At 37.1% G+C, this 26,617-nt stretch overlaps 2 protein-coding genes across 3 annotated transcripts in view; one reads left to right on the top strand and one right to left on the bottom strand.

The window, feature by feature from the left end:
• Positions 1-2,732, top strand: part of fdxr (ferredoxin reductase) — a 41,226-nt gene extending 38,494 nt beyond the window's left edge. For both annotated transcript variants that reach the window (XM_087276941.1, XM_087276940.1), the window contains one exon: positions 1,430-2,732. In XM_087276941.1, the coding sequence (XP_087133067.1) occupies positions 1,430-1,560 (131 nt within the window). In that variant the 3' untranslated portion in view covers positions 1,561-2,732. The remainder of the gene's footprint in view (positions 1-1,429) is intronic.
• Positions 2,733-9,901: 7,169 nt separating this feature from the next.
• Positions 9,902-26,542, bottom strand: mrpl38 (mitochondrial ribosomal protein L38). The gene is given in 9 exon segments (NM_212945.1): positions 9,902-10,128; positions 10,649-10,785; positions 12,789-12,947; positions 13,094-13,139; positions 15,140-15,212; positions 20,818-21,020; positions 21,116-21,247; positions 25,317-25,502; positions 26,457-26,542. Coding segments are annotated over 8 exon segments (1,038 nt in total). The 5' UTR covers positions 25,468-25,502; positions 26,457-26,542; the 3' UTR covers positions 9,902-9,991.
• Positions 26,543-26,617: the final 75 nt, after the last annotated feature.

Raw genomic sequence — 26,617 nt, 5'->3', positions numbered from 1 at the left:
GGAGATTTTCTTGGCACACTTTAGGCTTATTAGTACCAATTGAGCATTGTGACAACACCACAGCCTACCTGAGTATTGTTGCTGACCATGTCCATCCCTTTATGACCACAGTGTACCCATCTTCTGATGGCTACTTCCAGCAGAATAACATGAAATGTCATAACGCGAGAATCATCTCTGACTGGTTTCTTGAACATGACAATGAGTTCACTGTACTCAAATGGCCTCCACAGTCGCCAGAACTCAATCCAATAGAGCACCTTTGGGATGCGGTGGAACGAGAGATTGGCATCATGGATGTGCAGCTGACAAATCTGCAGCAACTGTGTGATGCTATCATGTCAATATGGAGCAAAATCTCTGAGGAATATTTCCAGTACCTTGTTGAATCTTTGCCATGAAGGATTAAGGCAGTTCTGAAAGCAAAAGAGGGTCCAACCCGGTACTACTCAGGAGTACCTAATAAAGGGACAAGTTAGTGTATTTTTCACTTTCATTGTTATGTATACATTTTGAACTGTCATTGTCTTTATTTATATATATATATATATATATATATATATATATATATATATATATATATATATATATATTATTATTATTATTATTGTTTTATTACTATTATTATTATTCATTTATTTATATTAGCATATTTCTATATACTTAAGGCTCCGTCGGGATAGGGTGGGTGTTCTTTGGTTGGTTTGCGTTACTAATACAGTAAATATATATATATATATATATATATATACCCCTCTGATGACACGTACAAAGGGAGAATGTCAATCAAAGTGTTTCTGCAGACTGTTTTAATCAAATCTGATTATAAATAATAGAGTTAATTAATATTTACCATTAAAAGCTGGTTATATTCACACACTCTTCCCACTCAACTGTGTTTAAACCTCTTATGAAAGTGATTTTTGTATAATAGGTCCTCTTTAAATGTTACATTGCCATTAAAAAAGACATTTAGGCAACCTCAATTAAAGAAAAAATGCCTTTAATTTTAATGTTAAACACTGGGATTTGAGTGTGATTAGGCTTAATTGTGTGTGTGTGTGTGTTATGATACTGTTGAAGGTAATTATGTGATGAAGCCAAAGGATTACTTTCCCACTTGTTGGTAATCAGGCAAAGTCAAGTCAAATAGTATGTGACCAACACAATTAAAGTATAATTTATTTATTTTAGCAGGAAAGCACTTCATTGTTTGCACATTTTAATCTCCTGTTGCATCATTTTATTGCTGTGTGTGTCGTGGGTTTGAACTGCAGCTGCAGGGTGTTTAGGACCAAACGGATGCTGAACTCTTCCAAGTTTTATCATGGAAACTTGTTTAGGGTCCAAGCGAATTCAAGTTGAAAGACACGACTGATAGAACAAAGGAGACCACCAAAGTTCATCTCTGTGTCTTGTCTGCCAGCAGGAGTGAGAACGGTGCTTTTTTCAGAGTGGGAGAAGATTAATGCAGAGGAGGAGAGGAGAGGAAAAGCGCTGGGAAAACCCAGAGAAAAACTCCTGGATGTTGAGAAAATGCTGAAGATCGCCTGGTCCTGAGATTCACCCGTCTGAAACACTCCCAGAGTAAAACAATCTACGATCTGCTGACGTCATGACAAAAAAACTGGGTTAGCTTTGAACCGTTTTCTGGATTTTCTCTCTCACGTGTTGTTTATATAGCCTGTTTGACGCATTTGTTTGACCCCGAAAAAATTAGATGACATCCTACAGGGTGTGTGTGAATGTTGTTAAACAAATGCATATGGATAATCATGATCGACCAAATATTTTAGTAAAAAGGGAAAGTTCACCCAAAAATGAAAAATTCCTTACTCTTTACTCACTTTACACTTAATCAGTTTCTTTTCTTCAGTTGAACACAAAAGAAGACATTTGGAAATAGTGCTGGAAAATAAAACATAGCAGGAACTAAAATACTGGGGATGCTTTGCAACATTCTTCAAAATATCTTCTTTTGTGTTCAACAGAAGAAACTTAAATAGTTCTAGAACAAGTGGAGAACAAGTCGAGACAGCCCTAATATATATATATATATATATATATATATATATATATATATATATATATATATATATTAGGGCTGTCTCAATACTGGAATTTGGTACTAGTCGATACTAAAATGTGTTTGCATTCAGTAAATAGCGGTGAGTTTGGTGAACTGATGACCTTCAGAGCCAATCACAGTCATTTCTGTTGAGCACGTGAACACAATGACCAATCAGCATTGTTTAAGAACGCGCTCAACAGCGATTAAATGTTCACGTTTTTAACATTTCAGTACCGATTGGTATTGAATTCCAATATTGAGACAACCCTAATATATATACACGTGTGTGTGTGTTTGTGTGTGTGTGTGTGTGTGTGTGTGTGTGTGTGTGTGTGTGTGTGTGTGTGTGTGTGTGTGTGTGTGTGTGTGTGTGTGTGTGTGTGTGTGTGTGTGTGTGTGTGTGTGTGTGTGTGTGTGTGTGTGTGTGTGTTTGTGTGTGTTTGTGTGTGTTTGTTTGTTTTTGTGTTTGTGTGTTTGTCATTAGGGTGTTGCTTTCCCAGTGATAAAGGGCTATAGTTCATCCAAAAACATTTCCTAATCCTCCATTTAGGTTTCTTCTGTTGAACACTCCTGTTTCTAGTCCAAATATGTAAAAATTATTAAATCAAGAATAAAAAAAATGTATCAAAATAATGCCCTGTTTTCAGAAGAAAAATTATTTTGGCTATGAAGACATTTTAAAATGTTTGTCAAATGACAAACACTGCATCAAATAATAATAATAATAGTTTAAAAATATATATGTTTTAGTGAAGGGTCTGTCATTTGACAAAAATAATGTCTTCACAGCAAAAAAATTAATTAATAAAAAAAAAATAATAATAAATTAATAATAATAAAAAAATATATAATAATAATAATAGTTTAAAATATACATGTTTTAATGAAGGGTCTGTTATTTGACAAAAATAATTTATTCACAGCAAAAAAATAAATTAATAAAAAAATAATAATAAATTAATAATAATAAAAAATTTATAATAATAATAATAGTTTAAAATATACATGTTTTAATGAAAGGTCTGTTATTTGACAAAAATAATTTATTCACAGCAAAAAAATAAATTAATAAAAAAAAATACATTAATAATAATAAAATATTTATAATAATAATAATAGTTTAAAATATACATGTTTTAATGAAAGGTCTGTTATTTGACAAAAATAATCTTCACAGCAAAAAAAATTATTTAAAAAATTATTATTATTATTATTATTAATAGTAGTAGTTTTAGTTTTTAAGTTTTTTTAACAAAAAGGATTTTCTACACAAGTAAAAATATGTCTTGTTTTCTGAAAAAAAAATTAGTAACACTTTATTTTGATGGTCTATTTGAGTATTAGTAGGCTGTCTGCTTAATATCTGCTCCTTCAACAGAAATTTGACTGACTATAAGAAACTTTACAAGTACATGTTAACTAACACTAACCCTAACCCCAACCTAACAGTCTACTTATAATCTAATGAGAATTAGTTAACATGTAGATGCAATGTAAGAAACAGAGCATCAAAATAAAGTGTGTAATTTAATCATTTTTACTTATGTTGAAATTTTTCTTGATTTAAGAATTTTTACAAATTTGGACTAGAAACAGGTCTATATATGTATATTGTAGTGAAGAGACATTTTTATAGATTTACAGTGCTAGCTTTCACTTTGATTTTATAGATAAGAGAAACTGCATTTCATGGAAACATCTCTTACATTCCTCAAAGGAAACGGTTGTGAATATTATTTTAAGCAGAAAGTGTCACCTTTAATAGATTATGCTGTCAGCGAGTTTAACCGGTTTGTGGAGTTCACTCCAAGAAGGAAGCACATGGACATCTTATAAACACTACTGTTTCCTTTAAAATGTAGAAATAGTTTTACCCCAAAATAATAATAAATCTGTCATCAATTAGTCATCCTTGATTTGTCACAAACCTGTTTGAGTTTCAAAATAGCTGCTATTGTGTTCAACAGAATAAAAGAAACGCTTAAAGGTTCGGGAACACGTGAGGGAGTAAAAGTGCAATCTTTAAGTACTACTGAGAATGAAGATGGACCAGTTGCTGTAAAAGCAGTTTATTAAAGCCACTTCCTCTTCATTTCATTCAGTCTATTCTTAGCTAAACAAACAGCGGTTGTGAAAGCTTGAATGAAAGCACTTGTAAAAACATTTTTGATGCATTAAATAGTATGCTTTGACACTCTTGTTTGCATACCGGATGTTATATGTTATGACTGTGTTATTTTGTTGTTTATAATATTAGATTACAGTCAGTTTAAACAAATATGAATAGTCTTGATTCATTTTGTGAACATGTTTGGGGTTATTTCCACCAGGGTTTTGTTTACTTCATCATAGTTTTTCACACCAAAAAGACTTTTGATAATGTTCCTATGTAAAGTTTGACTTTTTTGTAGTTACTCACTGATAGAAAATTAAAAGTTGGTGTTGTTACACGATGTAACGACAGAGAAGTATTGCAACTACACCCACCGGCCACTTTATTAGGTCCTCCAGGAACAAGTTTGGTGACCCCTGGTCTAGACAGTCAGAAGTTTACTCACATTTCCTTGGTATTTTTTAGCTTTGCTTTTAAACTGTATAACTTTGGTCAAATGTTTTGGGGATCCTTTCACGGGCTTCTCACAACAGTTTGAAGGAATTTTGGCCCATTCCTCCTGACAGAATTGGTGTAACTGAGTCAGATTTTGAGTCTGTCTGGCTCGCACAAGCTTTTTCAACTCTGCCCACAAATTGTCTATAGGATTGAGTTCAGGGCTTTGTGATGGCCACTCCAAAACATTCACTCTGTTGTCCTTAAAGTACATTTTAACTAATTTGGCAGTATGCTGAGGGTCATAGTCTGTTTGGAAGACCCATTTGTGGCCAAGTTTTAATTTCCTGGCTGATGTCTTGAGATGTTGCTTCAGTATTTCTATTGGATTTAGTTCTGGTCACTGTGGAGGCCATTGGAGTACAGTGAACTCACTTTTTGGACCATTCCCTGTAAATCCTAGAGATGTTTGTGTGTGAAAATCCCAGTAGATCAGCAGTTTCTGAAATACTCAGACCAGCCCGTCTGGCACCAACAACCATGCCATGTTCAAAGTCACTTAAATCACCTCGAACTGCAGCAGATCGTCTTGACCATACATGCCTAAATGCATTGAGTTGCTGCCATGTGATTGGCTGGTTAGATATTTGCGTTAACAAGCTGTTAAACGTGTACCTAATAAAGTGGCATGTGATATAATACATAGCTTAAATACATATGTACCTTATCGCATCGCTGCCATACACATATACTTTTTTACACTTAATTATGTTGTAAAAATGAGATTTTTGTTAAAAAAAATCAACAAATGAAGTCTTTTCTCATAATAATGAGATATTTTGTTAAAACTATATATTTGTTTCAGCGCAATAGCCTAGTGGTTAGTGTGCGGACATATGGTGCGGTAGCACTTCAGGGCATCCTGAGTTTAAATTCTGGCTCGAGGACATTTCTCGACACTACCCCCTCTCACTCTCCCACGTCACTTCTTGTCTAATTATCTAATGAAGGTAAAAAGGTCAAAAGTAAATCTTAAAAAAAAAAAAAAACTATATATTTTCTTGTTAAAACAACATATTTTTTGTGTAATAATGAGATGTTATTCATTCATTCGACATGCATACATTTTTTATTATACGTAGCCTAAATACAGTTGAAACCTGAAGTTTACATACACTCCAAAAAAACGTAACATAACCATTTTTTAAAAATGTCTGATGGTAAATCATACTAAACGTTTACTATTTTAGGTCTGTTAGGATTACCTACATGATTTACATTTGCTAAATGACAGAGTAATGAGAGAATTTTTTATTAATGTCTAGACCAGGGGTCACCAATCTCGGTCCTGGAGGGCTGCTGTCCCTGCAGGGTTTAGCTCTACCTTGCCTCAACACACCTGCCTGGGTGTTTCAAGTATACCTATTAAGACCTTGATTAGCTTGTTCAGGTGTGTTTGATTAGGGTTGGAGCTAAAATCTGCTGGACACCGGCCCTCCAGGAACAAGTTTGGCGACCACTGCTCTAGACAGTCAAAAGTTTACACACATTTCCTTGGTATTTTTTTAGCTTTGCTTTTAAACTGTATAACTTTGGTCAAATGTTTTGGGGATCCTTCCACAAGCTTCTCACAATAGTTTGAAGGAATTTTGGCCCATTCCTCCTGACAGAATTGGTTTAACTGAGTCAGATTTGTAGGCTGTCTTGCTCACACAAGCTTTTTCAACTCTTGTCTATAGGATTGAGTTCAGGGCTTTGTGATGGCCACTCCAAAACATTCACTCTGTTGTCCATAAAGCACATTTTCACTAATTTGGCAGTATGCTTAGGCTCATGGTCTGTTTGGAAGACCCATTTGTGGCCAAGTTTTAATTTCCTGGCTGATGTCTTGAGATGTTGCTTCAGTATTTCAACATAATGTTCTTTCTTCATGATGCCATCTATGCTGTGAAGTGGACCAGTCCCTCCTGCAGCAAAACAGCCCTACAACATGATGCTGCCGCCCCCATACTTCACAGTTGCGATGGTGTTCCTCATCTCGTTATTACGAGAAAATATGTCATTAACAATATTCTTATTACGAGAAGAGTAGAAATTATTACAAGAGCATGTAGTTTTAACTGCATCCTCTTGTCGTTATGAGATATATTTTGAAGCGATGCTAATGCTAATCTAAGCTAAAAACCAGACCCTGAAATTGAAAATGGATTTATTAAAAAAGAGGTCAATCTCACCTGTTTAACTCTGGAAGTGTTGTATATTTTCAAAAAAAAAAAAAACTTTCTATACCTGAAATATGTATTAAATGTTGTATATTTATGTTATGTCTTTATAGTTATTCAGAGATGACTGTGAGGCAGTTACAGCCCTGCTGAAAAATCCAGCTTAAACCAGCCTAGGCTGATTGGCTGGTTTTAGCTGGTCGACCAGGCTGGTTTTAGAGGGGTTTTGGCCACTTCCAGGCTGGTTTCCAGCCATTTCCAGCCTGGTCGTAGCTGGTCAGGCTGGGAGATGACCAGCTAAAACCAGCTTGACCAGCCTAGCCAAGCTGGGAGTCCAGCCAAAACCAGCTATATCCAGCTTAAACCAGGCTGGTCAAGCTGGTTTTAGCTGGATTTGGCTGGTCATTTTCCAGCCTGACCAGCTAAGACCAGGCTGGAAATGGCTGGAAACCAGCCTGAAAATGGCAAAAACCCCTCTAAAACCAGCCTGGTCAACCAGCTAAAACCAGCCAACCAGCCTAGGCTGGTTTAAGCTGGATTTTTCAGCAGGTAGCAACAGAACAGAAAGTGGTTTAGTGTTTCTGGCTCCACACTGAGGACTTAATCAATCCCAGATGTGCATCATGAAGCAATTCTTCCTATACCAGCCTTAAAGAAAGAAGCTTTTATCCAGCTCTGCAATACTTTCAGATTCACAGCACTTCTCAAGTGGCATTAAGGTTTTCTCTTTCTTGTACGCTGGATATTTCCATTAACTCATGCTTAGCGTAACATAGACAGGCTCTCATAACATAGACATGAGCTAACCTTTCCTGTAGCTGCTATTAAATGTTGGTGAACATACTATAGTGGCGAGAGAAGGAATTAAAAACACAGCACAAAGGCTGCAGATTCTCAAACAAACATCCCGGAGGGTGATTTATTCACAATATGCAGAAGGTGAAAGTGCAATGAAGGCAAGTAGTGCCCGGGAGGCTTCTGGCTGGTGAGTATGGGTGTACTCTGGGGTGTGCAAAAGGGTGCCGTCTAGGTGGTGTCAATCTTATCCTCTGGAATCTAGAGAGAGATATTAGCAACTGGGTAAGTCTGGAGTTTTGTAGTTCACCGAGTCTCTGCTGGCTTTCACTTATATCCTCCAGTGCCGCCCCCAGAAAATTTTCTTAGGGGTGGCCAAGTAAGGCCACAACAAATCTTGTGGTGGCACACAAAAAAATTATGAATTGTGTATATATTGTGAATAAGGAGTAATGTTATATTTTTTGTTTTTGGTAAAAGAAATAATGACGTTTTAATGAATTCCAATAATTACTCTTGAAATAATGTAATTTATTCCGCAAGTACAAGTGCAAACCAAATAAAAATCAATATTTAGTCTAAAACCTCTATCAGGTAAGTTATTTCTTGTACAACATACAATATATGCCATGTCTAACATTAATGAATTATGAATAATGAATATGATTAAGGAATGAATTAATAAACCAAACAAAACCCAACAAAATTTTGAAAAGCAGATTTCAAAATGCATCTAGTTATTTATTTTGGATTTGTGGTTTTCAATCAGATGAAACACAACTTTCTCGTTTCAAAAATAATTTCTTAATAAAAAGTGTGCAATCTCAGTGAATCAGCTTCGTCAGTGGTGCTGATCAATCCACAATAATTTAGTGGCTGCATTTTATTTATTCATTTATTTATTGAAGTATTGTGAATTTAAGTAAATACATTTAAATTAATAATATCAGCAACTATCATATTGGGGTGGCCACAGGGGTGGCCAGAATTTACACAAGGGTGGCCGTGGCCACCCCTTGGGGGCGCCCCTAATATCCTCTCCAGGCTCTCCCGCTGATTGCTTGCAGATGGTGGTGGTGGTGGTTGGGTATTTGGCTCTCTGGCAACGTAAGAAATGAGTACTCACCACAACATCTACACACATGTATAAACATATAAAGCGCTCAACATAAATGAGTACAGCCCTATTTTCAAAAAAGATATACACTCACTGGCCCTTTTATTAGGTACACCCTACCAGTACTGTGTTGGACCCTCTTTTACCTTCAGAACTGCCTTAATCCTTCGTGGCAAAGATTCAACAAGGTACTAGAAATACTCCTCAGAGATTTTGCTCCATATTGACATGATAGCATCATGCAGTTGCTGCAGAACTCATTGTCATGTTCAAGAAACCAGTCTGAGATGATTCGTGCTTTATGTCATGGTTCGTTATCCTACTGGAAGTAGCCATCAGAAAATGGGTACACTGTGGTCATAAAGGGATGGACATGGTCAGCAACAATACTCAGTTTGGCTGTGGCGTTGTCACGATGCTCAATTGGTACTAATGAGCCCAAAGTGTGCCAAGAAGTTATCCCCCACACCACTATACTACCATCAGCAGTCTGAACCGTTGATACAAGGCAGGATGGATCCATGCTTTCATGTTGTTAAATCCAAATTCTGACCCGACCATCTGAATGTGGCAGCAGAAATGGAGACTCATCAGACCAGGCAACGTTTCTCCAATCTTCTATTGTCCAGTTCTGCTGAGTCTGTGTGAATTGTAGCCTCAGTTTCCTGTTCTTAGCTGACAGGAGTGGCACCCGGTGTGGCTTTCTGCTGCTGTAGCCCATCCGCCTCAAGGTTGGACGTGTTCAGAGATGCTCTTCTGCAAACCTTGGTTGTAACGAGTGCTTTTTTGAGTTACTGTTGCCTTTCTATCAGCTGGAACCAGTCTGGCCATTCTCCTCTGACATCAACAAAGCGTTTGTGCCCACAGAACTGCCGCTCACTGGATATTTTCTCTTTTTCAGACCATTCTCTGTAAACCCTAGAGATGGTTGTGCATGAAAATCCCAGTAGATCAGCAGTTTCTGAAATACTCAGACCAGCCCATCTGGCACCAACAACCATGCCACGTTCAAAGTCACTTAAATCACCTTTCTTCCCCATTCTGATGCTCGGTTTAAACGTATATACACATACATAAATATTATAATGTAGACAATATATAATTAAATGCTTGCAAAGTTTAAAAGTAACCACAAGATCACAACACAATCAATATCACATTAACTTTATTACAAACAAAAATCAAAACAAATCAACAGGCATCAGTTTGAGCACACAGTCAACATAATGCAGAAGTGTTTAGTAAATTCCATATGTTTGCTGCGCTCCGTCTCGGTATCGGTCCAGGTATCTCAGCGGCTGTCCGTGAGGGTATTTCCTCTGTGGAGGGTGATAAACTGGAGGTCTCTGGTACTCAAACACCGGCTCTTTCATTTCTGCACAAAACAATCACGTCATCATTGAATTAATAGAGTGACAAGCCTTTTCACAAGCTTCGTTTGAAACCTAGTGTGAATGTTGTGGTTTGTAAGGAAGCTCGTATCCGCCTTAAACCATGATTAATCTGTGGGCGTTGTGGTGCGTTTCCCTTTCAGAAATGAAACACTTTATTTCACAGGGAGAGTTTAGAGTTTATTGCTCGTGGCAAAAACAGGTCAAATTTATAAATAGTTACATAATGTGGGGAGAACATGCAAACTCCACACTGAAATCCTAACTGAGCCAGCCGGGACTCAAACTAGTGACCTTCTTTCTGTGAGGCGACAGTGCTAACCACTAAGCCACCGTGCCGCCTCTGTTTTGTTTTAATCTTATAATGTCAACAAGCTCGAGCAGCTTTATGATGAGTCACACTACATCTAGACTATTTATATATAACCTGTAGCTAAAAATACGGTGACTACAACTTTCAGATTCCAGATTTACAGGTGTAGCTTCCTCATATCATTCACTCACTTAGGATGTTGTGAAAGGTTTGCGTGACGGACTGATCCCACTGACACTGGAAAAAAGCCAGACCGGCAGGCGTAATCAGATCTTGGTGCTTCCTGTAGAAATCCAGCGTTTGGAAACTCCGCTGCTTCAGACTTTCGCTAAAAACAAAGACACAAATGATGGAAGTTAGAGTTATTAGCCCCCGCTGGATATTGTAATGTTAGGGTAATTAGGCATGTCATTGTGTAACAGTGGTTTGTTCTGTAGACAATCCAAAACAAATATTGTGTAAGGAGCTAATGGCTTTATATGGGTTAAAATAATTAAAAACTGCTTTTATTCTAGCCGAAATAAAACAAATCAGACTTTATATAGAAGGAAAAATATTATAGGAATTACTGTGAAAATTCCTGAATCTGTTAAACATCATGTGGGAAATATTGGAAAAACAATGCACAGGAGGGCGAATAATTCTGACTTCATCTCTATATTAAACTATTGCACAATATCTTTTATGGCAATGTTAGGAGTTGCAGTGTTGAGGGGGTTTTCTGTGGGTTTTCTAAATCTCACAGGAGATCTGTATCTGCTGTCCTGCACGCACGCAGAGATTACAGACATTTTATTTGGGGAAAACAATCGTATTTGTTATGATGTGGAAATGATTGTTATTACCTTCCTTACTGAGAATATTAATGGTTGTGTGAAATGACAAATCTGAGATTATTTATCTGGTGAAAGAATCTCCAGAAATCACAGCTTTCAGAATGATAAACAATGAAATAGGTAATATACAGAAAATTATTATTATTTTTTATATAATTTTCATTAATTTCTATATAATTATATATATAACATATATAATATACAGAAAATTATGATTATTTTTTATATAATTTTCATTAATTTCTATATAATTATATATAATTTATATATATATATATATATATATATATATATATATATATATATATATATATATATATAATTAATGTTTTTTTTGTTTATTAATAAATGCACAACATTAAAAATGATCTTATGAATGATTAACAACATAGTTAAATGTCAAAACATGAGTGAAATCAATAAAATAACATATTTATGTAAAATGATCATTTGTATAATTTATTATACTAATAATATATGTATTACTAATTTAACAATTATAATGAATAAATAAATAAATAATAATTATAGAATAATTGTGGCGTCGCAGTGGGTAGCCTGATTGCCTGACAGCAAGAAGGTCACTGGTTCGAGCCTCGGCAGGCCAGTTGGCATTTCTGCGTGGAGTTTCCATGTTCTCCGTGTTGCGTGGGTTTCCTCCAGGTGCTCTGGTTTCCCCCACAGTCCAAACACATAGTGTATGTGTGAGAATGTGAGGGTGTATGGGTGTTTCCCAGTACTGGGTTGCAGCTGAAAAGGCATCCGCTGTGTAAAACATATGCTGTAATAGTTGGCGGTTCATTCTGCTGTGTTGACTTATGAATAAAGGGACTAAGCCACGGATCTCCAAACTCGGTCCTTGAGGGCCGTTGTCCTGCAGATTTTAGCTCCAACTTGCCTCAACACACCTGCATGGATATTTCTAGAAAGCCCAGTAAGAGCTTGATTAGCTGGTTTAGGTGTGTCTGATTGTGGTTGGAACTAAACTTTGCAGGACACCGGCCCTCAAGGACCGAGTTTGGACACCCCTGGACTAAATTGGAGGAAAATGAATATTATTATTTTTCATATATATATATATATTATTTTTATATTATATATAAACTTGTTCCTGGAGGGCCGGTGTCCTGCAGATTTTAGCTCCAACCCTAATCAAACACACCTGAACAAGCTAATCAAGGTCTTACTAGGTATACTTGAATCATCCAAGCAGGTGTGTTGAGGCAAGTTGGAGCTAAACCCTGCAGGGACACCGGCCCTCCAGGACCGAGATTGGTGACCCCTGCCTTAGAGTGTGAGCAAAATCACCTGTTTTGTCATCACTTTAGACATTATGTTAGAGAATCATTCATATACTAGCTCTATAGCATATAACAGCATAAATCAGACAGAACAAAATGAATGAGAACATCTTATCTGGCCTTTTTCTTTCTCTTTTATATCAGGGCTGCTTGACTGGCGCAGTATTGTTTTGCTTTCATTAATGTTGCCTTACCATGGGACGGGTCTGACATCAGAGCCAAAATCCACCAGTGCGTCCTGTTTGAAGAGAATGAAGATGAATCGGTGCAGGCCTGTTCCTCTGGCAGGGAACGGACATAAGTATGGGCAGATCTGATCTCCCGATGCCACAGCACGTCCCGGGATATTCCCACTGTAAACAGAAGCAGAGTTCATTAGGTCAGTTTTAGGTCATGGGTTTTACAGCCGGAGAGATTTCTGTGTGGACTGATGTAAGAAACTCTTACGGACAGCTGGGGGCTTTTGGGTTTTATTATTAGAGACTGAAGAAATACTCACACGAGCCAGTGAAGATATTCCTGCTCTTTGTCTAGCAGATGCTCATCTGCAAACACACACGTTTGTTATTAATTACTCTATCACCATCTAGTGGAGAAGCTTCGAACTGCAATTCAATTGCTTTCACATTTATACACTTGAATATTTGTATTCTTGGCTGTTCAGTTGGCATTTCTGTGTGGAGTTTGCATGTTCTCCCCATGTTGGCATGGGTTTCCTCCGGGTGCTCTGGTTTCTCCCACATGTTTAAACGCATGCACTATAAAGGAACTGGGTAGGCTAAATTGTTCGTAGTGTATGTGTGATGGGTGTGTATGGATGTTTCCCAGTGATGGGTTGCAGCTGGAAGGGCATCCACTGCGTAAAACATATGCTGGATAAGTTGGCAGTTCATTCCGCTGTGGCGACCCCAGATTAATAAAGGGACTAAGCCGAAAAAAAATGAATGAATGAATATTTGTATTTCTATATGCGAGTAAGAAAACTGCAGTATAAAAGAAAAGTTAAAATGTAAATTATCAAACTGCAGCTTAATTTCCTAAATGGTTAGATTTGCAATATTTTTATTTGTTTATCTACATTTCAATTTATTTTTATAACTAGCCTAAGATCTTTTTCAGCAATATGTTCTCACCTGCAATCAAAAAACTGCAGTTTTTTATTCATACATTTGCAACATTTTAGTTTATATGTGAATAAAAAAAGCAAGATAAAATTACTAAAATATCAAATATCAAACTGCAGTAATTTTTTTACAGCATTACATTTGTAATATTTTTGTTTATGTGTATAATATGCTATATAAAAAGGTTATAATAAAAAATATTAAGCTGCAGTTAAATTATTAGATTTACAAAATTTTAGTTTATATAAACTAAGTTATTCATATAACTTTATATAAAGTTCAATATTTTAACTGCAGTTAAATATGTTATTACATTTGCAAAAATTATATATATATATATTAAATTAAATAATAAATTTGTATTATTATTATTAATAATATTATTATTGTTGTTGGTATTAATATTATTATTATTATCATTACTATTAATATAATTGTAATAATTTTAATCGTTTGTATGATATATGCACAAAAAAATATTATTTTAATGAAATAACGCTGCACATTGGATTTCCAATAACAATAACGGAAGGAATAAATTATCATTTTAATGTAATCATAATAAAACTTTAAATATTTAATATATTAATAAAAACTCTAATAGCACAATAATACTCAGGCATGTGATCAGCCAAGGGCAAAAAAGAAGGAAGACGAAAACCCCCCCTATTTATTAAAAATAATAAATTAATTAAAAATAATAATAATAATCTTGCGTATTGGCTTCGTCATGCATGCTCACATTATAGGGCTACATTATATACACAGTAGCCAAATGGGTCATGCCTGAATGACGTCCAGAATGAAGCAGTTAATGCTCCTTCTTAAGCTGCGGTCACACTAGAGTTTGATAATGCGAAGCTGAAGTCGTGTGGAGCTGCGAAAAGGGGCGGGATTAAGCAAGATTATTAGACATTTAAAAAAGCGAGCGATTTGCTCCATGTTTTAAATTTCTGTCCAAAGATGTCATTTTTTGATCCTCGATTGGTCTCACGCAGTCAAGTGATGCTACTTAACAGGTCAGAGTTCACCAAGCTTGAACTTTGCACCGCAGCGACCTGCGAAACTTGATGCATGACCCTGCGTTTCCAGTCTGACGCATTCGCGTGCGTATAAAAGGAAGTCTATGGGGAGAAAAGTCAAAAGTGACCGCAGCTTTATTCACGACGGTGAACAATGACAGCGCAAACCATCAATCAGGTCATCTGCTTTGATGATAAAAAAATTTGGATTAACGCAAATTACAGGGGTCGCCTCATTGAGCTTGGAAAATACAGAAATCCGTATCATCTAAGAATCGCATCCCTGAATACTATTATTATTCCTATTATTCTAATTCTAATAATGGTTTAACAGTAATAAGATGATTGGATGCGCCTGATCATGGTGATTTTATAAATGTGTGAATCTCTTAAACACACCTGGGCTGGTTAATAACAGCGTCCACAGGGAATCTTCTTCAGCTTCATAATGAACATGAGGAGCTTGTTCTGCCTGAGGAACACACACACACACACACACACACACACACACACACACACACACACACACACATACACATACACATTTGATTAATTTATACATTTACATTTAGTCATTTAGCAGACGCTTTTATCCAAAGCGACTTACAATTGAGGACAAGGAAGCAATTTACACAACTATAAGAGCAACAATGTGCTGTAGGCAAGTTTCAGGTCTGTAAAGTCTAAGAAGGAAAGTATTAGTAATTTTTTTTTTTCTGAGTACAGTTACTGGTATATCCAGAGAGGCAATTGCAGATTAGTAAGTGAAGTGGAGACTTAATAGTTGAGTTTTTAGTCGTTTCTTGAAGACAGCGAGTGACTCTGCCGTTCTGATGCAGTTACGGACCTGAACGTGAGCGTTCGCGAAAGTGATTTCTTCCCTCTTTGGGATGGAACCACGAGGCGACGTTCATTCACAGAACGCAAGTTTCTGGAGGGCACATAGATCTGCAGCAGTGAGAGCAGATAAGAAGGAGCAAAGCCAAAGTCGCTTTGTAAGCAAACATCAGAGCTTTGAATTTGATGCGAGCAGCAACTGGCAGCCAGTGCAAACGGATGAGCAGCGGAGTGACATGTGCTCTTTTAGGTTCATTAAAGACCCCTAGTGCTGCTGAAGAGGCTTGATAGAGTTAGCTGGAAGCCCCGCTAGTAGAGAGTTGCAGTAATCCAGTTTGGAGAGAACAAGAGCTTGAACAAGGAGTTGAGCTGCATGTTCAGATAGGAAGGGTCGGATCTTTCTGATGTTGTAGAGTGCGAATCTGCAAGATTGAGCAGTTCTAGAGATGTGGTCAGAGAAGTTTAGTTGGTCATCAATCGTTACTCCAAGGCTTTTCACCATATTGGATGCAGTAATGGTTGCCCCATCCATCTGGATTGAAAAGTTATGATGTAGAGTCAGGTTGGTGGAAACTACAAGCATTTCCGTTTTTGCGAGGTTAAGCTGAAGATGATGATCTTTCATCCAGCGTGAAATGTCTGACAGGCAGGCTGAGATGCGAGCTGGAACCGAGGGACCATCAATTTATTTGGAATGACTAATACTTATTAAAGCAGCACAGCATCCAAATAATCAAAAAGAGCCTGTGATGTTTCACAGTACAAGCAGTAGATATAATCACTGAGTTTCTTTTGTGTGACAATATGAAAATACTCAATCAATTCAGCATTTCACTTATAGTAATAAGTAAATGGATTAAGGATAGAGATGGCATCGTCTTTTCCACACATGCAGACTGCCTATTATTGCAGACACAGAACAGTATTTAGCAATTTGTTTAGAGTCTTTCTCACTGAGTCCGGCGACTTGTAATCCTCTCACACACAGTTTGTGAATGTGTCCTAGGCTACCATGCATTAAAACACCTAACTTTATGTTGTAGTTTTTTCTGAATAGCACAAGTCTGTGTATGCTTCAAAACAGCAGCCCTTTTTCAATACTTCATCCACAGCTACTTTAGCCCCTTTCACACATACAGACCTTTCCGGAAAATTGCCGGCAATTTTTCGGAAAGGTTGTATGTGTGAACAGGTCCTTTTTGAAAATACCGGTAAATTCGTTCTGGCTATTTTCCGGAAAGAGAAGTTGTAACATTACTGGCAATTTGCCGGAATGCTGCGCTGTGTGAATGCAGAAGCAAGATTGCCGTAATAAGCGCGTGCACGTCTAGAACGTGCTGACGTGAGACGTCTGCTTTAGCCAATCACAACAGTCAGACGCATTTACGTCCGCGCGGTTTATGAGAATAAAAGCCTTTGAATATTTTTCCAGACACATTTAGCTGCTAGAAGTTAGTCAGATCACGTTTATATGTTCTTCTTTATGCCAACTGTGTAAATAATCATCGATGAGATGCTTATGATAAGCCGTTGTTTGTTTACCTTCAAGCTTTGCGTGTGCTTGTGAAACAGCCTGTGAGCGCCTGCACACGCACATATTATGAACATCTCGACATGCGAAAGTGATCCAGCGAAAGTTGTTCACAATATTGATCATCCACAGAGTTTTTAATTTAGTCAAATGTTTGCAAATACAAGCGCAGCCGTTTAAAGCTCATTTGTGGTGAATGATGTCAGAATTTACCGGTATTTTGGAATGGATGTGTGAATGCTCTTTTCCGGAAAATTTCCGTAACGTCCTCGCCTGTGTGAACAGCGCTTTTTTCAATATACTGGTAAAGTCTTTCCGGAAATTTTCCAGATATTTACCGGTATCACTGTGTGAAAGGGGCTAATATCAGGAGTGTTTGGAAAATCTCTAATGACAGTACTCAAAACATGTGCATTACTGTTCAATGATGGAAACCAGTTCATTTGTACAGTCTTTTTAATGTATAGTTAGCGCCGGAGCAAGCTGAACTGCCGCTCTAGGCAGAGGACGGTCATGCCGCCCTCAACCCGAAAGAGAAAACTAAAGTGACTGGTTATCAACATGAAGAACGGGGGAACAACTAAGGACACGGGTGGTGAGGGATGTGTCGAGGACGCCGCCCTCTATATTCTGCCGCCCTATGCAGCCACCTAGGTCGCCTCTATATGCTTATTTTACGCGGCCGCCATTTTAAAGAACCAAAGCGAGGCTGTGGTAGGAAGAAACCCGGAAGTATAGGACCAGCACTGTAAACATTCCAGGAACATGCTGTGTACTACAAACCTCCAGCTGTTGCCGAGATTTCAAAATGCAGAAATGGTGTAAACATTACTTCAATATCATTCAGTAAGTTTATTTTAAACAATTAAAAGCAATTTAGCATCAAACAAGATCACAATCTCAGTGATGCGCTTAAGTGTCCTCCTGGGCTTCAGCTCATGGCACTAGTTAAACACCGTGAGGACGCTTTCCTGCTTCAGCCTGTGTAACCCGGTGAGTGATAACACTGCAGTCCTCTGCAGCACACCCTATGTGTTGTCTGTAACAGTTAATAGTTTTGTCCCCTTACTGAAGTTTTAAACCCGGCTATTTCCCGCTAATATGGAAGCGCTGCTGAGCGCGGATGACTCGACTGATCTTCACGGCTTCGCGCTTCAGTCTCCGTGTTTCTGTGTTTGGTTTGCACTCAGGTTACCGCTTTTCACCCAGCGCAAGCACAGATACACGGACTGGAGCGTGAAGCAGCCATCAAGATCAGTCGAGTCATCAAGCAGATCGCTCGTCTGTCTGGGTTTGTGCTCAGTATACAGCGGTGGGTGAACTGAGGACCTTCTCGACCAACCACAATCATTTCTGTTGAACACGTGAACACAATGGCAAATCAGCGCTGTTTTAAGAAAACCATCAACATTGCCTTAAATGTTAGCGCGAAATTGCCGGTTTTTTCTTTTAATTCAGTATCGTAACAAGTCCAATAAAGTGAAAGAATCAGTTTATTAACTCTAGTTTGATAAATGGCATCTAAAACGTGTGTTTGGGAAAGAAAACGTTAGCTAACCAGTGCCATTTCCCTTAACTTAGCTGAAAATGAGCTCTAATATCCCTTATTACATTCAACATTCATTTAGAACGGACCTTCGGGTCACCCGGAAGGAGGAGAAATTATAAATTTGTGTCACTTTCTCTTCGCTGATAAGCTATATAGCCAGTTACACATCATTCCTATGTAACTCCCGATGATACTTCCGGGTTTCTTCCCACCGCAGCCTCGATTTCGCTTTTGAAAATGGCGGCCGCGTGAAATCAGTCTATAGGCGCGCCGGCCCTGTGTATAGAACAATAGCCGCGTTTCCACTATCGCGCCTAAAGCGGGCGAGCCAGGGCGAGCCAAGGCCAGTGGTGTTTCCACTGTCACTTCCGGGGCCTAATCGGGCCAAAGCGGGGCTTTCTTGGGGCCAGCGGCCGGCCTTTTTCAGCCCGCCAAATACCTTGGGCCAAGGAGGGCCAGCTGGGGCTTCGGGGCGGAGTGAAAGGAGAGGCGGGCAGTTTTCTGATCGCACATGAGTACATGCGCTAAACAAATAAAGAAATAAGGGAAAGAAAACATCTAGCCTTATAGTCTGGGGTCTTTTTGCGTATGATCACCCTTATGTTTCCCTTTTAAATGTAAGGCTGCTGCATAAAATAATAAAGTAGTTTTAATTTATAGTTCTTTGCTGCGTCCTCCTTTATGTTTCAATAACGCATAATAAGCTTTACACCATATTAAAAACACAGCAGACAGTAAAGGTTTTCGAGAGTTTTTGTCAAGTTTAAAATGTTTGTTTGTGCGCGTTTAGATTCCTGTATGTGTGTGTGTGAGACCGGGCAAGAGCGCTCCTTCACAACTCTGTTATGCCGCGAGCGGCTTTTTTTTTTCATTTATTCTGGAGATAATACACAATATAAATACAACAGTAGGACATAAAACTTAACAAAATACGTGCCCACTTTCGTAGACTTTATACAATATAGTGTTATATCTTGATAAAATATCCTAGGCTATATTGAAATATAATTTAAAGAATTACAAATATCGGATATATATAAAATCACATTAAATAAATAAAACAATATAAAATAAACAAAAGCTAGCTATAACAATGTAGGTAGCCTATATACAATACATAAATCAAACCGTTTTAAAGCCATATATAGCCTAACTTTCATTGTACAAAGACCTGTCTGAAAAAAAAGACTTTCGATATTTTCTAAAAGCAATAAACACCGGAGAAGGTTTGAAATATTTATATAAAGTAAATATTTATATAAGTAAATATTTATAAAGTATTTGGACACGATGATATTAATCAAATCGCGCAAACAGAGCAATATTTGGGTGAGTAAAAGCAGAATCTCCTATACCTTTTTTTCTGTCACTCAGTCCTGCGCAGCACTCGCTGCTTTAAACGCATCGGGGGAAAGCCCAAACACAAAATGTGTTCTATATCCTCAAACAAGTGTTTATGTTTTTATATGACGTGGTTAAATTTATAAATGAAACTTTAAATGAGGAGTTTTCGTGAATAGCTGCCGAGCGCAACAAATATGGCTATATTTTATTAGGCTACTCGCTATTGTGCTGAAAACTTAACACGACTTCTATCAAGTCTATCAAGTTCTATCAAGGATGTTAAAAAATAAAGGCCATATCATTTTAATGGTTTCGTTTCGTGATGATTCTATGGTGTGCTTTGTCTGCCTCATTCCCGCTCAAGTGGGCGGGTTGTGTGACGTTTGATTCGGGGACGTTCTGTGGGCGGTGTTTGCGTGACGCGCTGTGAGCTATCAGCCCGCCAGTGGAAACGCGACATGATTTTAGCCTCATTTCTCAACCTCCCGGGCTTTTGGCCCGGCCCGGCCCAATTAAAGCCCTGGCTCGCACTGGCCCGATAGTGGAAATGCGGCTATTGACTCTGTTCACCTCTTTAGCTGTGATGTTCACAATGCGATCATGACATGTGATATAAAGGCCTTTGAACAGCCGTTCATTACGTGTGCCGTTGATTCCGCCATTCTGCCGCTTTGCAGTAGACAGAAGGGTTCATGATGTTTCGGATACCACACGGACAGATTATACTTTGTAGGGAGTGTTTGTAAACAAGCTCTGATGACGATCTTAAGAATAGTGTGATTTAATAGAATCAATTCAATCATTCAGTATCCTCACCTGACTCGGCGTTAGATGATTTCCATAATGCACTGCTGCGCTGCTGTCATCTCCATACCCTATGCGGAGCATGACCCGCGGTGTGAAATACGCCATGGGGAACAGATCTTTATAGATGCCGTAGTGTTCAGCGAGTTTGCGGATCTGATGCGGCCCGTTTGTTTTCTCCCATTCAGACTTTACTTCATCTAGAGACACACGGACTGGAAGCAATAAATGAGGAAAGCACACATTAGTGAAATAATTATTATTGATAATGGGATATAATGCCTCTAGACAAACAGTCATTGAGCCTCACATGTTTGTAGTCGGTTTGCTCTTTCCAGCTCTGGGTTCTTCTTGTTCTCCTGAACCACCTTCATCCTCTCCTTCACCTCCATCTTTCTGGATGGACGGTGATACGGCAGCCCGATGTCCACCGGTGCAATGGCTAAACACAAATACAGCCAAAACATTACAAGCTGAATGCTCATTAACACACAAAATAACAACCAGCAGCTTAATAAATACGAATGATGACCAACATATGATATTACAGCTCTTGTAAATGTAACCTGAAATTTTAAACCAGCACAGTGTGTGTATTCATAACTCAACACTTACAGTTGAGGAAACAAGGACATTTCCACAGCAAGGTTATTATAGTTAACGAAAACGAACGAAAACTAAAATGTAAAATAATTGTCGTTAACTGAAATAAAAATAAAAACGAGAGTTTTTCAAAAAACTAGAACTAACTGAAACTGTATTGTGTAGATACAAAACTAACTGAAACTAACTAAAATGATAGCAAAAACCTCCTTCATTTTCGTATTTGTAAATGTATTTAATACATAATCTTACTGTAAGCCTTTTAGAAGTAAATCTGTTTACTCCGCGCTGCAGGTGTTTGACGGCACCTTAGAGTCTGTACTCCTGCAGTCATTGGCCAGATAGAGCTCCAGTCATCCTCACTGTTGCTCCCGCGACAAAAACAACGAGATTTTAAAACTTGCACCTTAACAAATATCCTTATTTTGAAAAAAATAAATAAATAAAACTATACTGAAACTAACTAAAACTAAACTAAAACTAAGCAATTTCAAAATATAGAAACTAATAAAACTAGTAAATCTGCCTCTAAAACTAATTAAAACTAACTGAATTTGAAAACAAAAAGTCGAAACGAAATAAAAACTAAAACTAATGAAAAATCCAAAACTATTATAACCTTGTTTCACAGTATGTCCTATAACAGTGGTTCTCAAACTGTGGTATGTGTACCACTAGTGGTACACAGGCTTCCTTCTAGTGGTACCCGGAGGAATGAAATATGTCATGTACATGCTACACACATTTTAACATTTATCAAAAATTATCTACATGACATATAGCCTATATTTCTGAAGTAATCTGCCACGTTTTTTTTTTTACAGTGCAGAGGTGTAGCAGCTTTACTGGACCTACTACGCTATTGTATTTCAATACTGGTCATTTTGGTGGTACTTAGAGAGACCATTTTTTTTCTGAGGTGGTACTTGATAAAAAAAAAGTTTGAGAAGCACTGTCCTATAATATTTTTTCTTCAAGAGAAAGTTGTTTTATTTCGGCTAGAATATAAGCAGTTTAAAAAAAATTACAACCATTTTAAGGTCAAAATTATTAGTACCCTAATATATTTATTTAACTAAGAAATCTATAATTATACAATAACTTGCCCATTTAACCTAGTTTCAATGTCACTTAAGCTGAATACTAATATCTTGAAGAATATCTAGTCAAACATTATGTGCTGTGATCATGGCTAAGATAAAAGAAATTAGTTAATAAAGCTATTATGTTTAGAAATACAGTATATATGTAGAAAAAACTACGGTTGTGCCGACAGATGATGCCATTGTCCATCGCCGTTGCCCGACAAACTTCACGATGCTAAGCCAGCATTGCGATCCATCGCCCTGCCTCACATTTATATTGACATATAACTTAATATTTGCATGTCATCTTAATAGCAATAGACTTGGATTTGTTTACTGCAGCAAGTCGACATGACAACTGTTTTAAACCATTCCCGAGTGCTGCGTTTCACGTTCCAAGTGCAGACAAAGAGCTTAGAGATGCATTCTACGTGAATGTCTCCCGAATCCGCGCATGTGGTGAACATTTTGCAGCAAAAATTGGTCACACACAACAATTTTAAGCAGTCGCAGAAATGCTCCCAAATATATTTTAAGGTCGCATAGATAAAATTTCGGGCGCATAAGCGACCAAAATGGTCGCAATTTTGAGCCCTGCAATACGAATGATGACCAACATATGTTATTACAGCTCTTGTAAATGTAACCTGAAATTTTAAACCAGCACAGTGTGTGTATTCATAACTCAACACGTATGTCTGATAATATTTTTTATTCTAGAGAAAGTCTTATCTGTTTTATTTCGGCTGGAATAATAGCAACTTTAAAAAAATTTACAACCATTTTAAGGTCAAAATTATTAGCACCCTTATATATTTAATTAGCTAAGAAATCTATTATTATACAATGACTTGCCTAATTACCATAACTTGCCCAATTAGCCTAGTTAAGCCTTTCAATGTCACTTTAAGCTGAATACTAATATCTTGAAGAATGTCTAGTCAAATATTATGTGCTGTGATCATGGCAGAGATAAAAGAAATTAGTTAATAAAGCTATTATGTTTAGAAATGCAGTATATATGTAGAACAAACTAGAGTTGTGCCAACAGATGATGCCATCGTCCATCGCCGTTGCCCGACAAACTTTACGATGCTGAGCCTGCATTGCAATCCATCGCCCTGCCCCACATTTATATTGACATATAACTTAATATTTGCATGTCATCTTAATAGCAATAGACTTGGATTTGTTTACTGCAGCAAGTCGACATGACAACTGTTTTAAACCATTCCCGAGTGCTGCGTTTCACGTTCCAAGTGCAGACAAATTTCGAGCATATGCGCATATGCGACCAAAATGGTCGCAATTTCGAGCCCTGCAATACGAATGATGACCAACATATGATATTACAGCTCTTGGAAATGTAACCTGAAATTCTAAACCAGCACAGTGTGTGTATTCATAACTCAACACGTATGTCTGATAATATTTTTTCTTCTAGAGAAAGTCTTATCTGTTTTATTTCGGCTGGAATAATAGCAACTTTAAACAAATTTACAACCATTTTAAGGTCAAAATTATTAGCACACTTATATATTTAATTAGCTAAGAAATCTATTATTATACAATGACTTGCCTAATTACCATTACTTGCCCAATTAGCCTAGTTAAGCCTTTCAATGTCACTTTAAGCTGAATACTAATATCTTGAAGAATATCTAGTCAAATTTTTTATATATATATCAAATATCTATATCAAATATATATATATGTGCTGTAATCATGGCAGAGATAAAAGAAATTAGTTAATAAAGCTATTATGTTTAGAAATACAGTATATATGTAGAACAAACTACGGTTGTGCCGACAGATGATGCCATCGTCCATCGGCGTTGGCCGACAAACTTAACGATGCTGAGCCAGCATTGCAATCCATCGCCCTGCCCCACATTTATATTGACATATAACTTAATATTTGCATGTCATCTTAATAGCAATAACAGTCTTTTCATGAGCTGTGTTAGATTTTACATATACCTGCCGCTTGCATGGCTGACAGCATCATGAGGATTAAATGAAGGATTATACAGCACCTCTCACGCTTAAAATGTGTAGATTCAGCGGCAAACACTGTTACCTGCAAACCCCGTCCCACATACTTTACAATAAATGGCTTTAGTCATTTTCATAGCGGACTTGAAGCCACTGGAAGTCTTTTATCCACTCTTGGAAAAGTATAAATGGTGGATTAACATTCAGCACATAATAAGATGTGCCAGTATTAGTAAATCTGTCAGTGTTATTTTCATTCTCATCTACAGCGCTTCACATTTTTGCGGTTGTAGCTCCTGACATCTGAAGGCAGGAGGCATTAACTGAGTGATTGACGGCTGATATTAACCAATCATTCGCGTTCAGTTAGAGCAGTGGGCCAATAAGAAGAGCACAAAGGCGGGGCAAGCATTGCAGGCTTTTTTACTTCAGCAAGTTCACATGACAACTGTTCATAGATATATACATTAGATGTCGCCTACCCTGTTGTTGTCTATTGGAAGGAATGCATCAATAGAGCCGCCATCTTGCTACAGGGTAGTGCTCCTTTGAAATGAATGCGGGACCAAGGTACAGTGGAGGACTGTGGCCATCCAAAGTCAGAGATATACACATATATCTATGGTCGGGAGTTTTTCTGGATGTTAGTATGAAATTTTTTTTTCTAATTACGAAAATTATAATTTTACATCACTTTTCTACATTGATGGATCAGTGACCGCACGGGCATTCCTGACAAAAAGCTTGTGTTTGTGTGTACAGAAATGTACTATCCATGAAAGAATGATCATTTAACAGAAGGGCGAATAATTCTCCCTTCATCTGTACCTTGTTTGGTCTGGTCCTGTGTGTGTTTCCTGTAGGTTTTCCACCAAACATCTTTCAGGTCGGCCTCTTCGGCTGCCCGTAAATATCGAGTGTAGCTGCGATATTTCTCCAGAGAGTCCAGCTGAGTGCTTTTGATGTCCTCATTGGGCATCGGACCCAGAGGAGCCGCCCGCCGACTTAGGACAGCTGCAGGAAAGTCAACACAGCATTTAGTTTTAACATAAAAGAAATAAGACTTAATAATAATAATAATAATTTAAATAAAAATACATATTTGTTGTAGAAAAAAATAGTTATAATAAAAAATATATTTAAACAAATTATAATAAAAAATATATTAAAACAAATATATTAATATTTTGTGTAAATACATAACAATAACAATCATTTTGAATAAAGTAATAAAACATTCATCTTTTATTTTATAAATAACATTACAATTTTTATTAATGTTTAATGCAAAATAATACAATGCAATAATAATGTTGCTATACAAATATAAGAAACAGCAAAAAAAAAAAACTATTTTTGTGTAATTGTGTAAAGTCCCATTAATGTTTCATTATAAAAACCAATATACAAACAAATATAGCAATATTACTATAAAAGTATCAATATAAAAGTTTAATATATAATATTAAATATACTATAATGATATTTTATTATAAATATCAAATAAAAAAACTATAATAATACAAAGTCGTAACAATATTAAAACAATGTAATACAAATAAAATTATCAGCATTATAATATTATTATCAGAAATGCATCAATATAAAACTTAAATATATAATATAATAAGATATTACAAATATTATAATAATATTTTGCTATAAAAATCAAACTGCCATAAATGTTATAACGTTGTAATAACAAAGTAATAATAATAATATAATCTTAATTTTTAGACCAAATGTGAGATATGCAGCGGCTCAAAAAGCTTATAGACACACGAAAATGAATGAAAATAGATACTAATAAATAAATGATCGGTTAAATTATGAAATCAGAGTGTATCTAAACAGGTAAAGGTCATTCATAACAGCAGACACGCGCGGGCACGCAAACAGCTGCGGCTTAACTAATTATTTCACTAATTAGCTGCTCATTAATATAAATCTCCGTTCATTGTCGCTCACCGGTGGACCGGAGGCCCCGGGAGTGCCGCTTCAGTACCGCATCCACCGCCGCCCGCAGCAGGACACACGCCGATCCGCGCGCCGCCATGATGAACCGCACCGGCGACGCACAGTGACGTCAGAAAACAAGTGTGCGTACGCGTCACCGCGTCGATGCGCGA

This window comes from Danio rerio, chromosome 12 (assembly GCF_052040795.2).
Source record: "Danio rerio strain M-AB ecotype USA chromosome 12, GRCz13ab, whole genome shotgun sequence".
NCBI lineage: Eukaryota > Metazoa > Chordata > Actinopteri > Cypriniformes > Danionidae > Danio > Danio rerio.
The sequence above is the reverse complement of the archived record's forward strand: the minus strand, read 5'-3'. Positions and strand labels throughout refer to the sequence as shown.